Source organism: Corvus cornix, chromosome 7, assembly GCF_000738735.6.
Source record: "Corvus cornix cornix isolate S_Up_H32 chromosome 7, ASM73873v5, whole genome shotgun sequence".
In the NCBI taxonomy this organism is placed as follows: Eukaryota; Metazoa; Chordata; class Aves; order Passeriformes; family Corvidae; genus Corvus; species Corvus cornix.
In genome coordinates this window covers 13,291,955-13,312,211 of record NC_046337.1, presented here as the reverse complement: position 1 = coordinate 13,312,211, position 20,257 = coordinate 13,291,955, and the positions used below count along the sequence as shown (strand labels likewise).

At 40.7% G+C, this 20,257-nt stretch overlaps 1 protein-coding gene across 1 annotated transcript in view; it reads right to left on the bottom strand.

Moving 5' to 3' along the window:
- CNTNAP5 (contactin associated protein family member 5) overlaps nucleotides 1-20,257 on the bottom strand; it is a 275,472-nt gene that overhangs the window by 127,754 nt on the left and 127,461 nt on the right. Inside the window, exons 5-8 of the mRNA XM_039554726.1 lie at nucleotides 17,923-18,126; nucleotides 15,829-16,013; nucleotides 12,107-12,250; nucleotides 931-1,195 (exon numbers count right to left, since the gene is read on the bottom strand). Coding sequence (XP_039410660.1) covers nucleotides 931-1,195; nucleotides 12,107-12,250; nucleotides 15,829-16,013; nucleotides 17,923-18,126 — 798 coding nt within the window. The remainder of the gene's footprint in view (nucleotides 1-930; nucleotides 1,196-12,106; nucleotides 12,251-15,828; nucleotides 16,014-17,922; nucleotides 18,127-20,257) is intronic.

Below are 20,257 nucleotides of genomic sequence, written 5' to 3'. Positions count from 1 at the left end.
TTTCAGAACTACATAAAAACAAACACACCCAACCAAACATTGGCATTGTCTCAGCTTTGTCAACAATTTAATTAGGATTGCAATAAAGGCTGGAATCTCAGTTTTCAGTGTTCAGTAGCAGCAAGCTATGGCTGTAGCAATCTACATGAATAAGGATAGATGCAGGGCTGCCTCATTTTCTATCATAAAGGGGAATGAAACGCATACAGAACAGCTCTGCTTTGACAACTCTGTCAGTTTTTTATCTCTGCTTCTTTTAATAGACACATCTGCACTCTTTTAATCTGTACAGGGAATATTTTAATATCACATGTTTTTAAACATCTGTTCTTTTAGAAAATTTATTATTATTATTATTATTATTATTCCCCCTAATTTTAAATCAGAAAGGCAGCCCTCTTTCACCCTCTTGCATCCCACCAGCTGCACTGCACAAAGCAATTTCCAAAGTGGCTAAGGAAGCCCAAGAGGGAGTGTAAGGAGAGGAAGCCCATGGTCAGCCTCTCTTCTGAGTGTAGCATAAAGGGAGAGTCCAAAGCTACAGTCAGAGAAAGAAAATCAGCTCCGAGGCTGCCTTAATTTATGCTGGAGAAAGATGCTGTGGCTGAGCTGGCTTCCAGCTGATTTCAGCAGTCTGAAGATGGGAACAGGAAGGTCTTCATGTGACCTGACTAGAGAAAATTGAGTGTGACTGCTTAAGAACATAGAGGCTCAGCTAACTGTCAGTGAGATTGAGTCTGGAGATCTCAGGATGTCAATTTTCCAAGCTTAGATCAAGCTGCACAAAGCAGCTTTACCACTGCAAAGCAAGAGAAAATTTAAAAGAGAAAGGAAGATTGGGTGTTTCCTTATTGTTTGATCCTTTCATCCCATGGAGCTGAACCTTTGTGTTTCAGAAGGAGACAAGTGAAAGTAAAATAAAATAAACACCTTCAGTGATTTCCACTGGGTTCTCAGTCTCCTTTTGAATAAGTAGTGTCAATCTGCCACCATGGAGGTAAACCAAGAGATGTCCTGAGTTTTCAGACAGCTCGGTGAACAGAAGCAAGCTGTCTTTATTCCATGTCCGGAACTGGAAGCTCACTGACAAACCATCAATTTGAGCGGTGCCAGGGAGTAGCAAGTAGCTTCGACTGGTGCTTACAAAGGTGATGGGAACAATTTGTGGTTCTGAGCAAGAAAAGGTCACATTCCCCTGAAAAACAAACAAAAAAAAAATCAAACATAATCAGCATGACTTTTTTTCAGTCATCCCAAAACATCTTTAGTTAAATAAGCTCATTGGACTTCTAATGGCCCTTAAGGCTGAAATAGGTATTGTTATTCAGACACGTATCTTTGGAAATCAGTAGGAAATGTATCTGTCCATGCCAGGAAAACATAACTAACTTCAAAATTTTGCTTTTATCCCAAATGCTGAAGATCAAAAATCAAAAGCTTAGTCCTTAGAAGGATCTAAATGTAACCAAATGTCCTTATCAACACCACACCTTAGTTGATTATCTCAGCCACCCAGCCCTGAAATCAATGGTACAATTTGCCCAGAAGAGCAGCACATTTACTCAAAGCAGTCAGCAGAATCTGCACCAGCATGTATCACTGTAGTTGGTGGAAGAAATGAGTCCACCAGTTTGCTCAGGCACTGTAGATTACCCCACCAGGTCAATCAGGCCATGGTATAAAACCTTAACAATATATAAAGTCAGGATGCACTTAAGGAGCCGCGTCTTTCAAAGCCACTCCAGGAGATTGTTGCAGCCAGCTGCTTTGAACTCGGCTGCTTTGTAACAAACCAACTGTAATCTGATAAAAACATGGGAGTATAAGGCTTTCTCCATGATAACACTTCTCATCAGAGCCCATACCCCGCTCTACCAGGATAATTATAACGAACAGCACTTGATGGATGTGCGGGAAGTTGCACAGTGCTTGGGGAGTTCCTCTCTGCCATCTCAGACAGATGATGGAACTGTTCCCTACCACTTTCAAATGTCTTTCCAGTCTTTATTTTTTAAATGGAAAATGATGTGCCAGAAATAGACAAAGGTATCAGTGGATGAAAAAATCCTTGATAGATATTTATCTATATGGAGCTATTTGCATAGTACCCGTTAGGTTCAGAATGCAAAAGCTTTGCAAAAGGCAAAGATTTGGCAAAAGGAATCCTTGGCTATATAATATTAGAATGTGTTTTGAGATATAATCCAAAGCTTATCTGAACTCCATTGATCATTATTCAGGTGGGAAGTAGGATGGAAATTTGGTCTCAGCCTTCAAACAGTTTCTAATACCCACTGGGATTTGCCTGCATGAAGAGATGCCACAAATTTTTTGCTATTGTTAGCACTACATTTCTAGCTCAATTTTTAATCAAATTGATGCCAAATTGCAGAAAATTAAGACAGTCAACTGCAGCATTATAAATAAATACAGTTAACCTTCTCTAGAGCTTTTTAAAGTTTAAAATGACAATGACTATTTTTCTTTGGAATTGTAGAGCTTTACAGTGATTCAAGGACTCCACACAAAGTTGTAAGACATTTATTAATCACAGAATAGTTTGGGTTTGAATGGACAGTAAAGCTCATCTCATTCCCACCCCCCTGCCATGGGCAGGGACATCTTCCACTAGACCAGTTTGCTCAAAGCCCCATCCAAGCATGCTTAAACACTTCCAGGGATGAGTAGCCAAAACTTCTCTGTGAAACCTTTCCCTCATCCTCACAATAAAGAATTCTGATATGATTTTTGTCTCAAAGCACTTTCCAGATTTTACCTAGCAGCGGAACAACCTCTGCCTAGACTGAATTAATGGTGCAGAAGAAGATAAATGCTAAGACGAAAAAACATTTCGCAGTACACAACACACTTTCAGAAGACCTTAAAACAAGCCACTAAAGACCCTGTGTAGTTAAATACCCTTTCAGCTGTTTGCAGCAGCACCATAGCAAAGCATCCCTGATGCACAGGCATGGGCCCAAAGGTAAGGTAAAATTTCTGTCTGCAGTTGACATGAGATTCTGAACTTGTGCAACTAGTCCTAAATCCATGGATTGCTGTGGCACCTTGACAAACTCAGCAACACTCCAGTCATTCACTCCAGCTAGCAATTCATGCCACAGAAGTCCTGCACTGAGAGATGATCAGCAAAGAGTGCTGACTCCAGGGCCAGTGCTGGGACATACGGACAGGACCTGCACATCTCTTCCCTTGCTTAACCTGGTGAGACTTCAGACTCTGAAGTCTGACCTCAACTTTAGCCTCTCCATTGACTTAACTGAAGCAGAGCAGGTGTGATTCCACCTGCCATAAGAACAGGCAGCTGGAGATGCACAACAGTGGTGCTGCAATATTCTTTGTAAATGGGATTAAAGGTGAATATGGGGGACAGATGAGGTGTATCTGCCTTTTGGGGGGGGTTCATTTCAAAAGGTATTTCTGTTACTCTTATTCAAAAATTGAGACCTCCATGATGTAAGGACCATAAGTAATTGCAGTCAGAGCTAAAAACTAGACAGGATTTGTAAAAAAAGAAAAAAAAAAAAAAAAAGAAAAAAAAAAGAAAAAAGAAGTTGACTAAAGCAATTGATGCCACAGGAACTTACGTCAATTCAACTGACTAATTTAGGAGGGAAACATCTTAAAGCAGCATTTCAGACCAAAGCCAGATGATGTAATTAATGCACACCAACAACAGTTGCTGACATCCTTACACTGACCAACCTGTCTACCTTCCTAGAGACAGTAACATGAAAATCTGAAAAACGAATACACAGCTGTTACTCTGAAAGACATTTGTCCACTGAAGTGGAATAGGTTCCCTTTATAAAAACTGTTAATTTTTCCCTGAATGTTATTCTCAAACAAATTATTCCAGCAGGTCTAAGGCAGAAAAGTAAACAGCTCCCTCTAAACCTTCATCTGATCATGAGCATTTTGCTTTAATTGGCAGCAGTTCTGGAACTCTCCAGGGTATATGCCAGATTTCTGGCAGACACTTGATTTTATAATTGAACCCAATTTAACTGAAAAGTAAAAGCTCATTGGCTAGGAAATGGGATAAGAACAGTCTAATCCCTAGAGAAAATAAAGGAGACGCTCAGCTCTACCCAGCTGCTGGAAAGTCTAGCTATCACATGGCATTTGAAAATTCCATTGAGTCCATCTCCAGACTGATTAACGACTCCTCTAACAAGCAGTGAAATCTTTATAAAATAGTTCTTATTGTTCTTACAAGGGAAAACTTCTGAACCTAGAAATGCAATGGAAATACTTGCAATTTTTTCACTGGCTTCCATGACAGTTGTCTTAAGAAAAGAGTGGAAGCAGCCCAGATTTCTGCAGGCACAGTACAGCTTTAGCGGTGGTTCTTGTTCAAGTGAGATGTTGAATGAACAAGCAGCAGCATGTTACAGCATTTTAAAGAAGAACCAGAGCTTCTCCTATTAAAAGAGAATGGAAGAACACAGTTGCTAAGTGATGAGGATAAAAGTGGATTACATAGAAGATCCTCTGAGCCATAAACCTCATCCAAAACTGACTGGAGACTTTCCAGTGACTTCTGTGGGACTTCAATAAAACCTGTATAACTTTAATGAACCATTTCAGTCTTTTCTGGCCTTTTTTGATATAGTATTATGTACTGTTCACTGAAGAGAGAAGACAACACCACAGCCAGGGCAATTGGTAACAAGTTCCTTATACATCCTCCTTGCTCTCAGAGAATACTAATCAAAAATAATATGCACTTGGGAAATTATTCAAATTGACAGCTGCACTGAAACCCTCAGCACTTAGCCTACCAGAGGATCCAGGCCAAGATCACAGCTTGAAAAGAAAGAACAATAAATGAGTATTTCTGAGCTCTCATTCTACCTGCAGGTTAGAGCATCAAATGGGCACTTAAACTTTCCTCATTAATCACTCTATGGATACTGTCCAATAAAAAGGATATCTTGCTTTCTGCAGAGGATTAGAAAGGATGATTTCATATGACAGGTAAAGGGACTAAGATCCCAGGCCTGGCTGAGATACAAATGTGGTAAACTGGCAAGAATATCTCCAGCTTGGAAATTAGAGGACTACTTCTAGCTGTGAAGGGACTGAGTTTCCAGACAAATTTGCAAGGAGAGTAACAGAAGAAAAAGGTGACCTCTGATGCAGTTTTAAAAGGATAAGATGAAAAACTGGCATTCAACTCTGAGAAACAGGATTTTGAGAATGGGGGAGGTTCTTTCAAGCCCTGTTTTTAAATTAACTCTTTCAAGCAGAACAAATGTCAAGAGACCTGCATATATTTCAAATACTTCTCAAGACCATGCTGAGCACTAAATGAAAAGCAAATCGAAGTGAGACACCAGCTCCAGCCTTCTGAAATACTGCTGCAAAGTGTCTTCAACAGGATATGGGAGCACCAAGGTGCGCGGTGTTCCTTGAGTTAGGACAAGTCCACTGAGTGAGCAAACAGTCCATCCCAAGAGCAGGGGACCAACTTTAAGAGAGTTCCTATACTGAGATGGGTTTCTGTTTCTCTGAGCAGAATTTCAATATGGAAATCCGAAAGCTTTCCTGATCCAAATTATATTGAAACTAATATAGCCCTGTGATAATCAATCTTGTGACAGACAACTCTCCTATCTCCACTTACTGCAGGTATCATGAATTCCAATAAAATGTTAATTATCACATTGATTTAAGTTGTTTACATTAAGATAATGTTCCAAATGGGGAGAAAGTAACATTTAACAAAATAGAGACGGCTTTGAGAAAACTGAAACATTGTGACCATGAGAATATCAGGGATTAGATGCTTGGCTGCACCCTTCCGAATGTTCTTTATCTCAGACTCCTAAGCTGAATGTGTCATTGGCCAGAAGCAGAACAAAGGATTTGACCATTTTTATGCCCATAGTAACTGTACATTATTGTTTTATTACATGGCACAATAGTTAAGAGTTGACAAAAATGGGAGCAAATATAGAAATACTTTGGAAACATCCTACATCATTTTTCTCAGAGAGACAGGAAAAGGGGGGAAAAAAGACCACAGGAGGAAACCAACACACACACACAAAACAGTGACCACTTAATATTTTCTCTCTGTGGTGGACTTTGGATGCCAGGTGCCCACCAAGCGCCTCTATCACTCACCTCCTCATGAGGTGAGGGAGAAAATGAAGGAAGAAAATCCTCTTGTGTCAAGAGAAAGGCAGTTTAATAAAGCAAAAGCAAAGTCTGCACACAGAAGCAAAGGAAAACAAAAGACTTAATCTTTACTCTCCATGAGCAGGGGATGCTCTGCTACTTCCTAGGAAGCAGGGTTTCAGCATGTGTAGAAGTTGCTCTACGATAATAAATGCCTCTCCCCTTCCTTTTTCTCTTGGCTTCTATGGCTGAGCAGACTCATTTGGTGTGGAATATCCCTTTGGTCAGTTTGGGTCAGCTGTCCTGGCTATGTCCCCTCCCAAGATCTCACCCATGCTCAGTCTCCTGGTGACGGGGGAATATCCACTTTAAGCAACAAGTAGGAACGAAGCCAACCTTTCAAATTCACCTTGCTAGAAGTGAATAAGGTAGATGTATTAGATCAAACTGGAAAATTATTACAGTCCAAGCCCAATTTTTGTTCCACTTCAAGGTAAAGTGATCTACAGCTTATTAGTTTTTATTGCCTGGAACAAAACACAGCAGCAAGGAGATTTTTTTCCTCATTATTATTGTGAAAACAGAACCACATCTACCTTAAAATAGAAAAGCGTATAGAAAGCAATTCCTATCAGCTTTTTTCTTTTTTTATGTATTACTTTCTGTTAATAGCTTTTTCCTCTTATAAATTCCAATTATCTGTGTATCATAGCACAGCACCAGCCCAAATGGTTGGTGTGAACTGCACACAATCCAGGCTCTTGACTGTGATGGGCTCAGCTTGCCCCTTTCTGTTATACCAAGTGCCACAGAGTTCCTAAGGCCTTACCAACTGGAATAAGACCTTAAAAAATACATTAAAGCCTTGGCTTTGCAGAAAATTACATTTCCTCCATTTTCCTTATCCCCTGCTACCTCCTCTGACAATAATTAGCCATCTCTCTTCCTCTTCTACAGGGTCTAACAGCCTTATCACCTCCCACCTTGAAACATCCTCCACTGCTCAGCAGGCACTAACTGCCCTATTTATTCAATTTGACTATCCAGGTAATGTAATAAATGAAACCCTGAACAATTGTTTCTAACCTGTAATTTGCTGAAGGCTGATGACACTCAAAAAGGCCTCATTTGCTCAGAAACATCATTTTTTTCTGCACATCATCCATTCTTATTAAAAAATATTGTCTTCCTCGCCAAAAGACTTGCTTCACTTGCTGTCATCACAACTATCAAAATCCTAACACAAAGAAGCTTTTATATCAAGGAGAGTTTATTAATGCAGCTATGTGCTGGTTTATATATTTGCACACTGAAACTCTTCAGAACTGTGGACAAAGCCAACTGAAATCAATGGAAAAGATGTCATTTAAATAGACTTTATTTCAAGACCTCGATTGAGGTGACACACCTAATTTCTTTCAAAATAATCCTGTTACACCCTTCAGCAACAATAAAACAGACCCTTAGAATGAATGCTGTTTATATAGACTTCCTTGCTATTCTACACTGCAGGTAGAATGCCAAGGAGACTCCTCTGAAGACCCAGAGAGAACAGAAAGATAGAAGAAAATATATAAACCTATTTTTAAAGGAATCAAATATTTCTGGAATCTGAGTTCACCTGCCTTACCTAAAAAATAGCAAATTCAGTTCTCTCTTTAATCATCTGACTCAACACTTTCATTAAATAATTGAAGAAAACTTATTTTTTTTAGAACTTCAACTTGGTCCACAGGAAGTTGTGAAAAATGTCACAAAAAACTTCCACAATTTTTATATATGATTCCTATAGTCTGATTGGAGCCCAAAAAATAAGAAAAAGAATCTAACTCATGATTCTCTAAACGCTAGGAGGGGCCTGCAGAAACCACCAGCCTGATATTCACAGATAGATCAACACTTGCCAGAGCACTTTGGTAGAACGAGACATTCACAGACAAGTAAATTCTTCTCAAGATAAAGGTATCTCAAATCAGCTTAATAAAATAGCATGTTTGGATTCTCTATAAAGGGAATGTATTATTAGTTTACATTCTCCTGTCACTAGGTATCTTTCCCTGCTCTTTGATGCTGGCAATTGGTTATTTCCCCAAGGCACTACAGTGATACATTTACATGTCACCACATCCCTTGCTGTGCTGAGCTGTCACTCTCACATTCAATATGGCAGGCCAGTGTAGAAATTCAAGCATACCTGAGAGCTGACAACTTCTGCCTTAGAGTACCCTGAACTCCTCTTGAGTCAGCGCAGGGTTTGCTCTGCTAAATAAAAATGCAACTCCAATTTCTATTAGCCAGAAGTAATGGAAGAGAAAGGGAGAACGTGTTTTTCTCAATTTCAGTGAGTAAGTAGGGTGGAACATTGAGAAGGCCATACACAGCATTTTTCCATGACCTCTTAATTTCTTTTCATCAGCTAGACAACTTCCTATTTTGGCATCGCAAATCAGTGAAGCACAAAAACAACTTAAGATCCTGGCCACAGGTCACATTTGAGCAGTTTCTAAAGGTGAAACTAGAATCTAGCATTAAGTAACCACTGGTGGAAAGGATCCTATATTTTCAGGATGCTATAGCTATTTTTTCTCTTATTTACTCCCTCAACCAGATGTATTTAGCAATTCTCAGTGGATTTATCTTCCTAAAACTTGCCCAATGTCCTCCTGCATCTGCGCACACTTTAAACAAGCACAAAATCCCTCAGTGAAGACTTCTCCATCCCAGATATCAACAGGTCAAATTTCCTTTCAAATTTCCTTTTTCTTTCTCCGAAGAACAATTCCCCTTCTGCTTCTTGTAAATGTGGCTCGTATTTGCATATTTTCCTGCCCCTACTTAACTGCCCAAAAAGTGTAACTGCTGTGCAATTCCTCATAATGAGCAGTCTGCACTTCTCTCATGCTGAGCAGACACCTCGTAAACAGGGCAAACCTTTACAATATTACTTTGAATCATTTTCTGAGGTTTCCCAAGGGTCCAGCCCTAGGACCATGACAGCAGTTAATTACAGAAATTTGACTTCTCATAACCTCTGGCAATTAAAACCAGTAATTGCTTGGAAAGCACATAAAAAACCCCTATCATTGCTCCACATTCAATGATCGAGGGAAAACAAAACAAAACAAAACAAAAAACCCCAAACAAAGAAAACAAGACAACAACAAAAAAGCACACACAAAAAAACCCACACACCAATCAAAAAAAAAAATCAAGAAACAAAGAAAAAAAATCCAAAAAACCCCCAAAGCCCACAACATGCCATCAGGGACAGAAGAAACCCCAGAGAGAAGAAAAATAGCCTGTCCAAACAGACAGGGCTGTGTAGGGAGGTTAAGTATCAGGCAATACAAAAACAGAATTCTGAAGGCAAGTTCCAGTTCAAAGAGACAGGCTGCCTTGTTATCTTGAGATGCCTTCTCAAGGGGATTTATTGCAAGTCTGAAAACTGCAAATGAGTTACAGAAAAGAACAGGCAGAATGATAATCACAGCCACCACCCAAGAGTACAATACATGCTACAGCACTCTGTTATTGACAACCTGCAGTTTCTCCCTCTAACTTTAAATGCAGCTGATTTGGGACCATTATTTATACGGGTGAGGAACTACATCATAATAGGAAATCTATACCTCCAAAGCTGGTGTATCATTCTCCTGCTTGTGTGAAAGATGTCAAAAGTGAAAAAACCCCCAAAGTGGATGGGTACCAAAATCCCCAAGTTTGGTTCACTGACTGTGGCAATGCTCACAAAGGCATACAGTGAAGCAGAGAGCGTGTTGAAGTCTGCCTGCCTTTGGAGACAAAAACTGATGTTGCTAAGCATTAATGGCTTTCTAAACCCAAACCAACCAGTTTGCCAGCAATTATCTCTTGCTAGGAGACAAAGGTATTTTGGGGACTAACAATGCAGAACCATCTCAGGTGACCTCCAGCTTGTGGGGAGACAACGTAAGTATACAACACATTTTTGGAAGGAGTAGTTCCAAGACCCTGCTACATTTAATTATTCTTCTGTGCTGATCCTTTCATTGCATTTCCACTCCAGACAACCTTAGTGACCACAAAGACATGAAGCAGAGAAGCTTGCAGCTCCCTGAGGATAGAGCTTGTTGCTTGAAAACCTCAACGCACTTTGAGTAAAAGCATTTAGTGGAGAATAACTCTGGCAGGCAAAAGACTACGTTTAACAAGAACAGGTTATTTTAATTTGAGGAAGTTAATTGCTAAGGAGTGCAGAAGAGCAGAAAAGGGAAAGGGGATCAGCCTGCGTGACCTAGAAGTACCTGAGAGCTGCTAGAGGAGAGAAATAGCTGGGATGCAAAGAATGTTGGAGAACAAATTTACAGGGCCCATATCCTATAAAAGGGTGTTCATCTAAGATTATGAGGCACTATGAGTGTGGCAACACTTGCATACCCAAGTGTCATAGACACAGCACAGAGCAGCTCATAAACCTTGAAAAATGCAGTACAGCAGCCTGCCTTTGGAAACTATGGTGCTTAAATCATCACTCATGTGAAAGAGATTGAAGGATGGAGGCACATCCATCCATCCATCCATCCCCACTACTTTAAATTGAGAAAAGGAGCTGGATTCTTAGACCTTTCATCTAGCATTGCCTGAACCAAGTGTAGTGATAACAAGTTTCATTGCTTGGGGCCACTTACACCCAGACAATGCCCTTCTGAGAAGAAGTTGCAAATTGAATATGGTGCAAAGTTTTGCTCTTCCCCTTTAGAAAGGCCTTCCCGTTATCCAGCCAGCAAAACAACCAGCTGTTTAATGACCAGGGCACTCTGCTCCCCCCTTAGAAAGTAAGCTGAGGGGAAGAGCAATTTAACACGGTTCTTAAGACTTGCACCTTTGAGTCCTCAGTCAGAACAATCAAACTCAAGATTATTAAAGCGAAGTTTCTCCGTCCCAGAGGAGTATCCTGGAGGCAGTCTTGACTGCCAGCAACACAGTGAGGAACTTCTCACCCATCACCTTTCCATTTTCCAGCTCCCTGTGTATTCAGCCTCGCCGTAGGCAGGGAGAGCGCAGAAAGAACCTCCTTGGTCTCCTGGCTGGCTTTGTTTTAGGTTCAGTGTGTTCGTACACATTGCTACAAACTAGAAGACGGAATGGGAGCCAGAAGCAGTTTCATCTCCATGTTCTCCAAAGACACAATGTTAGCCAAAAGGCATTTATCAAAGCACAGTGCAGGAGTGAGGCACAAGCTCAAAAGAGAGCTGATTATGTACAATTTGTCAAAGCTTCATGGGACTGTAGTTCACTCTTTTTGCAAAATAAAATGTTTGCCATTTTCGTGATATATTTAAATATAGCTGTAATTTTAGACATTATTAGATGTTAAGTTATATTTGTGGTTTATGTTATCAAGATGGATAAGACTGTAGTTCCTCTTGCTTTACGTCTACCATTCCACATTTAGAGACAGTAGTACAAGGTCAGTGGTTCTCAGAACTGCCAATATACTGAATATAAGGAGCAGCACAAAGGAAACTATTTCCAGTAATAAAAAGAGTATTTTTTCTCCTCTGTAATATGAAGTATCAAAGTAGAATTTTGTTAGTGCTGTACTTCCCAACAGTGATAGAGAATGGTTCAGAAAATAAAGTTTTATCTGAGTTAACCAGGAAAAAAAATCTCTATGACTTCTATCACCATTAAATAGACATATTTTAATCTTGGAAAAAAATAATTAACAAGTTTCTCCAAGCAAATTCTAATATACCAGTAGAGTCAGAGAAATGCCTTGGTTTCCACATGTGTCTTTCAATAACTCTCATCGCATGAGCCAGTGCTGGCTGGTGTTAGCCTCAGCAATATCATTTTAACAAGCTAATTATGCCCACAGCTATCCAAATCTGAACTCTGCTCATTCAGAGCAGCCAGCAGCACCAAGAGAGCACCAGCAGCATGGAAGTAAAGAAGGAAAGCACATGGTACTGCCTCTTACCACAGTATAGATCTGAGGTTTGCGTCTTTTGGCGAGGTCAATTATATTGACTCCGTTGTAATAAAGGTTCTCAATGCATCCATGGAAATTTTTCCTCTGAAAGGTTCCTGGCTTCCCTGGGACAGGAATCCCTCCGAAACTGAGCTTTTGGAAAGAATAAGAATAGCATTATTTATAATATTATATATATGCATATATATGTAGATATTATATTACATTATATTATCATCCAAAAGCAAGAGAGCAGAGACCCACTCCATACATCCACTTGGGATATTATTTAAGAGCCAATTCCCACCAACAATGTCACTGGGAGCATGAGGCAGGGCCTGGCCACCTCTCAGGGTAAATTACAGTCCCCATTGCATTCCTGCTTCTGGAGAAACACATCTGGCACAGACAGCTCGCTGCTTTGGGAGCAGCTCTGAAGTGCCTTGGCACACCAACCCGGTGCCACCAGCTCCCCTTCCAGGAACACCAATACACAAGGAAACACTCCCACTGTGTCCAGCCCACAGCCCCATTGGCCCAGAGGAGGGTGACACCTGGCTGCAGCCCGCAGTGCTCAGAACCTCTGAGCAATGGGGGAATCAACTCTCCCTGCTCCCAGAGCTCTGGGTTTGCCTGGGAACTGTGGTCACTCCTTTCCACCAGGCACTTGTCTGAGCAGTTCTGGTTTCAGCCAGGGGATGGTAGTATCACATACCTAAAATACCCAATTTGCACCTTGCAATTTCACTGTGCTTTGGTCTTTACAACAGTCGCATGTGGCATTTGGGACTAGGTTTTGTAAGGGAGAAGTTCTGCAGGCTACACATGTGCATGGAACTTCTGCTGTGCTGCTAAGTACTGGCAGACATTAACACTGTGCAGGTTACAACTCCTCACTCAACTGGAGGGCTGAAAGCTCCAGGAGGACAAAGAGCATAACAAAATAAGCTTCCAAAATACAGCATAATTGTTCAGATTCTGAAGAAAAGAAAGAGACAGAGAAAAAAAAAAAGAAAAAAAAAAGAAAAACAAACCCCACAACCCCAAAAAATTCTGATAATCCTACCTCCATTTTCCGAATGTCACAGCTCATCTGTAAGTAACTTTACTGCTTTCTGGCAAAGCCTTACTGGTGGTACCACTGAAGTTTTACTCATATTTCCCATCACTGCCAGCAACACCATGAGTTATATAAGGCAGATGGGGATCCTGCAGCCACCACGTTTGATCAGGAGCTGTGCTGCAATCCTGCTGCATCCACTGCAGCAAGAGCATGCACTGCTGTGTGGCACTGCTTGCATGCTGATGGCTGCTGGAACCTGGTCAGCCTTATTCCCCTGTCACAGCTCCCAAAGCCTTACCTCAGTTCATTATTACAAAAATAAAGAGCAATTTGGGGGTTATTGTTCCTCCCCCTCCACCTAACAAGCTGGGATACATACGCAAATGAAGCCTCCCTGGGTAACCTTGAAAATACATTTGAAAACAAGTTCTTAATGAACTTGCACCTCAGTTGTTTTAATTGATCACTTCAGAGAAATAAAGAGTGAACAGACTGCTCCTTTACGTCACTTGCAGGTTTGTTATTGGCGTGAGGGCTTATCTGGTAGCTATGTTTTTTTTCCAGTGAGAATCATTAGTTCTTTCTAAAATACCAGACTTTCCTTCTTTCATGTTCTATTCTTCAAGTCTCCTGCTTACGGACTCTGTACTGGGGTTTCAAAACCAGAAGAAAAATCAATATCAATTACACTAATGCATTATTAAGAAAACAGTTTGCTTTCTGATTGGTAATAATTTTAATTACAAAAGCAATGATTTTATTACCCTCAGTAAGGCCTTTAATCCCTAAAGTGTGCTGAGATAAACTTTCAGTAGACTGCATTGCTGCAATGTTTGACTGAAAGATTGTCACAGTGCAAATGGAGGAAAAACACACTGTGAAAGACTGAGCTCAAGGGACGAGGTTGGAGTGCCACAGAGGTTTGTGGTGATGCTGATTAACAACACCTGAAGATCTTTTCTACCATGTTCCCTATTTTGGAACATCTGGAAAAACATTCTGCAAATTAAATTGGAGCCTGAGTTTCCCTTGATCAGCACCAAGCAGGAAGCAATAAATGTTATTATTATGAAATTAGAAAAGCTGATGACTCAAGTATTTGGCTTTTCTCAACTCCATCTTAAAAGCAGTTACAGTTTTGGCCCCTGATAGTTCAGTCTAAAGCTGTTGCACAATCCCACTCCTCCAAGTGCTGTCCCTACTAAATGTGCTCTTGATTTGGTACAGCAGTGCCAGGGGACAGGTACTACTCTCTCCACCCTGCTTTGTGAAATGCAAAGAAAGGAATTCCATCTGGAAGATGAGAGGAGAAGAGAGCAGGCACCTGCCACTGCTGAGCCGTCTGCTTTTTTCCCTTGAGTGTGTTGGAGAATGATCCTTTCCAGAGAAATGAATTCCAAGTGCAAAGGGTAAACTTGTGGTCTCTGAAGCAGTGAACCGTGCCAGCTCAACACATCCAGACAGGGTGATAGCTCTGTGCAAGCATGACCCTGAGCCTTGTGGGCAAGAAAGGCTTGGCAGACAAGCACAAGGGGCTAAAAATGAACATGGGTGATTTGCACACAGGTGTGCGTTGATGGGGGAACAGATAAGGAACTTCCTTGCATACAAATATGGTAATATATAGGGGGTTTTAAGGTGTTTTTTTAACAACTATCATCCATAAGCACTGAACTGCTGGAGTGATATAAACTGCACTCTGCCACACCTTGGCCTCATCACAGGGGAGCACATCAGCCTTGGGGTTTATGGGCAGGCAGGATATTTCCTTGCTAAGCTGCTCTGGCTCCCTAGATCAGGATGCTCTGCAACATCCCCAGATATGAAGGGGCCTGGGTCAGAACTGGTGGTTGTGAGGGTCATAGAATCATAAAAATACTAAGACTGAAAAAACTCTGAAGATCGAGTCCAACCCAGCACCATGTGTTCATATCCCCAAGTATCACTTCCTTATACCTTTGGATACTTTCAGGGATGATGATTCCACCACTTCCCTAGGCAGCCTATTTCTATGTGGGAGCACCCTTTCAGTAACGAAGATTTTCCTAGTATGCAATCTAAACCTCCTCTACCACAACTTGAGGCCATTTCCTCTTATCCTGTCATTTGCTACCTGGGAGAAGAGACCAACCCCCACCTTGGTACAACTTCCTTGCATTCTGGAGGTCTTCCATTCCTAGTGGGAAGACAATGATTTTCACCTGCTCATCTCTATGTGGAGAGAGAGCTGTAATTAGAGCAAGTGGTGGCTGGATAGAGGGACAGCTCAGAGCTGGAATCCCCACAGTCATGCTCAATTCAGTGCAGGCACGGTGCACAATCATGCCATTAAATCATATTGCAGATGATGACACAGCTGCTCCCTGAACAGTTGACCAGAACCCAGGTTATGACTTTTCGTTTATTCAAAGTCTGCCATACTTTGAAGTGCAAGCATAATGCAATGTATATTTGCACAGAGACTGGCCACCTTCTGATGCTGGCATATATGGAGCTACACTGACATGTTGATGCTGGTAAAGTATGAGAGGAGCTCTCTGGAAAGGAAATATTAAGTAAAGATCTTTGCTGGAAAGAAACAGCTCATAGGGTGGTTGCTTTACATCAATTCCTTTTATAGCAATTCATACCTCAACTCCCAGGTTACAACCTAAAGAGCTTCACACACCTCATAATCAATATCCAAGTGATCCGAATCCCCCTTTGTTCGGAAGTGCTGGGTATGCTTGTCCACCGTGAAGTTCACTTGCTTGTTGAAGCGTTCTATGAGAACTGAGTGCCAGTGCTGGTCATCCAAGAGGCTGCCCAAGGTGACAGACGTGTGGCTGTTACTGAAGTGCAGGTTGGAGTCTCCTGGAGTGGCACAGATAGGCAGAAGACACCAGAGTTACCTCCAGACTCTTAACTGGAGCATGGGGACTTGAGGAAAGCACAGAGCAGAGCTCCAGGATGCAAGCAAGAGCTCTTGGAAACAGATGCTTTTCAAAGACTGCCTTAGGTTCCTTGGGTCTCCTATTCACATATACGTGTGTATAGCCCCCCCTCCCATATTTTTCCCCTGTGAAACCCTTTTGAGGAACCAGGAGGTGTTACTGATGCTGCACCCACACATTGCAGCAGGCAGGGCATTACTACTTTGTCTTTACCCTTGGTTCTGTCAGGCCTTTTTGGTCCTGGTGGCTTAAGAGCTTCCTTCAGGCAGCAGCAAAATCTTCTGCCTAGTCACATTAGCAGACCACTCCTGACACTTCACTGTCAGCTCTGTGCATTCTGCATTTTAACAAGAAAATTCTATCTGTCCATTTTCACAGGAAAAAAAAAAGCACAAGTCAGTGAAGCAAAAAAGGGTTCTGTTCAGCTCATAAAAATTCCTAAACCTGGCCTAGATCTCCAAAAGTATAGATCACAAATCATAGAAATATTTAGGCCCTAACCCGGTAATTTCAAGCACTCTTCCGTTTTCCAGCTGGCTACACGTCTGAACACTTCAGAGCCTCTCACTGAAAGGGAGTGTGTATCCATCCACAGAATGGAGAGAACACATGCTTCAAAACTGCCAGGCAAGGTACAAGCAGATTCAAGAGAAGACATCAAAACCCTTGCCCATGACATACGGATGCACAAAGAGGACCTGAAATGGCTAAGATTTTGTACACTTGGGGCTACAGCTGTAGAAAAAACCCAACTCATCTCAGAATACACATTCACAATAGTTATCTCCTCTGGAAGAAGTTACATAATATAAGTAACTGTACAATATTCTTATCCGAACATGAAACGTTTTTAAGAGGACAATTCAGTGGGGTAGATTCCCCCATTCACAGCTTCAGCTTGAAGTTTTTTGGTCTAAGTAACATCCAAATCCCAAATCAGAAAAATGATGTATTATCATTTCCAATCTTTGCTGAAAAAGAAGGAAAGAAAGAAAGCACAACTTGGAGACTAAACAATTAATGAGCTTATGTAAAAATGAAGCCCAACAGCTGTGGAAAATAGTTACTGATTTTTAAAACAAACATAATTAAGCACTAGGGGAAAAATGCCCAACTTAAACCCCTCAGTATGAGAAACATGAGTCAGCAGAGACTGCTGAGGCCAGCACCATGGGACACCCACAGATAAAGGCAGTGAAGTTTTTGAAATAAGGCTGGGAGAAGGGGTATGATCACTCCTACTGCAGGAATTCCTATCATTATCAAAGTGCTTCAGTGTATCCATCAGGGAAAAAACCAAGCATCCTTCTACAGAAAGAAATTAAGCCAGCCTTTCCTCTGATGCTCTGATCCAACATGATCGTACAGTGATGGCCTTACAGATATTCAAGAAGGAGTAGTCACAGTTTTCAAGAAAGAAATGTATAGCAGTGTGCACAATGTTTTGACCAGAATGTTATCATTGAAATTCTGTATTCTCAGCTCAGCTCTGAATCACTGAGTGAATGGAAAAAAAATTAGGCACAAACCAAAAATAAACCTTTTCTGCAGTCCAAAGACCACTTCCTGAGAATGCTGTTCTTAAAAATAATACAAAAATCCCCCACACATATGCAAAAAAAAAGAAGGCACGTGAAGAATCAGAACTTGAGCAGTTCTGCCTTGCTCAGCACTAGTTAGAGGAGCCAATGCTTCTTCTTGGCTCAGTTACCATGTCCTGCATGACAGCAGAACACAGCATGTTCTGTTGATATCAGCTAGAGTTTCCAGATACTGTCTAATGTAAATTATAGATTCATACACAAACCAATAATACTAATTACCCTTACCCAGGTTGAGGTGCAAGGAGAGCTTCCCTTTCTGCAGTTCCAAGGTTATGTAGTCTCCACGCTGTCCTTCCCCATGGAATAAGACTCCATCCCCCTGCATGCTCTTGAACTTCAAGGAAACAACATCTTTGAATGTGCTCATAAGCTTCTGATTGAACCTGTAGAGAAGTGAACTTCTGCCATCGAAGTCTGCAACATCTGACTCTGGAAGAAAGAAAATGGCAAAATGACAAGGAGGGGCAGCATCAGGAGAGGGACTGTATTTTTTTCAGGATCTTTTCAAATATAATTTGCAGTCAGGTATTGTCCTGAGTGCACACCCACAGGATGCAGAGGTCATTTGGGCAACCACATTTCATCCATTTCCAATCCTCTCCCACTGCTGGGGAAAGGGAACATGAGGATAAAACCAGAACTCTCCTGCACTTGCCTTCCTCTTACAACACTTCTCTCTCACTTAACTTTTGAGAACAGAACAGGTGCCTTCCATCATATTCAGATCTCCAGAACATCCCTTGCCACATTCGCTGTTCATCTCAAATGCATTCAGGATGTTATTCATTACTTTGAACACTTCAGTACTCACTCCACTTTTGTAGCTTCACAAGTGTCTGTTGAGCTGTTCCTGCATGTCAGCCATGCCTGCATCCACCTCTGCATTCAAATAAGGATCCCCTCAGCCTCCGAGGGCTGGCTGCTTGCTTGTGATGAGCATTTATCAGCCATGTTTCTGCATGCAAATTGACTAGGCTGGCAGGTATAGTCAAATATCAATTCAAAAAGCTTTTGAAGCGATTTCATGGGAACTGGGCATCTAAACTGATTATACACTTTTGAAAATCCTATTAGAAACATATTTTCCCCTTCAGCCAGCCTCTAAAAACCCAATCATTCTGGTAGGAAACAAGCTTTCTGTTCCTCAATTGCAATTAATATTTTCTTTGGCAGCAGCAGCCTGCAGTACTTTCTTTGCTTTATAAAGTGGCCTTTTAAGCAAAACGTATTTTTAAACAAGTTTTTAAATGTATATATAAGGAGAATACTTCAGGTAGCTTTAAATACTTTTGACTAATATGTTGTATACAAACATCTGGCTGACATACAATAATTCAATTCCAATTTCTATCCAACTGAAATTTCACACAATTTATGTATAAAACATCAATTTTGTCAATTGGTATCTCCTGTTAAAAAAAAAAAAAAAATTATTAATTAAGGACACCAGAAAATGAAGAATCTGAACAGAGGTTTACTGAGCTACATAACTTCTTGGGTACATGCACAAAGACTAGTAACACCTTCCTAGCACTCAAGAAGAAAGAGCAGAGACTATCTTTGTTTGCAAACCACACATTTTAATGATAAACCAAAGCTATCAGTTTTCTATATTCTTCTGAAAAATAACTGAGGCTCATACGATCCAGATCTTCCAGTCAGTAACTGTATTGTGATTCAAGTCAGTAATTTAAGTCACCTAAGCTCCATTGAGAGTTCTCCTATCCTTTTAAGCATTAACACTAGTTTAATCTGCTCCTCCTTAAAAAACCAAAAATAACAGGAGCTATGGGGGAATGGTTTTAACCTTTTTGGGTTTTTTTTTTTTTAAGTGAAAATTTTAAAGAGGTTTGCAATTAAAAACTATTAAAAGCTCAGAAAATAAAACAGCTGTTAACGATTTATTACCATGGAAACTACCATGAAAACTTCTGCCTGTCCATATGACAGTTTGTACAAAAGTTTGATGGCATGCTGACAAACTTGCAGGGAGCACAGCATTTAAATTTGATGCAAAATTCTGCAGCTCCAAAACCAACTACATTCCAAATCAGAATGCAACGGATTTTTTTGTTTATGAGAATAAAACTACAAAGAAACGCAGTCCTGAGGAAAATTCACTCCTGAATAAACTAAGACCAACTTCTTATCTGTGATGTCAGAATTACAACATGCTGTTTCCCATCATTTGTGGAACAGTTGCTAGTTTAGGAATTATCACAAATACGTAAGCATTACTGCCATCTGTTTTTACTGGTTTTAACTTCTGAATTAGGTGTTAAGAAACAGCTCCTTCAGCATTGCTGACTTGTCTCTATTGACACCTTGACAGCCAGTTTCCATAAAGGGAATTCAATTGGTAGCTTAGTTCTTGTGAATTTCCCCTAACTACATTAAATACTACAATTTGTTTAAAGTAAATCACAAGTGTCTTATAAAAATGGTTTCATTTCAACACAGGCAGGAATTAGGAAATAGCTTATAAAGAATTTACAGTCTTTGATTTCCAGAGCATTTTGCACCTAAAGTTCATTTCCCTCCTAGCTCTCAAAACCAAAGG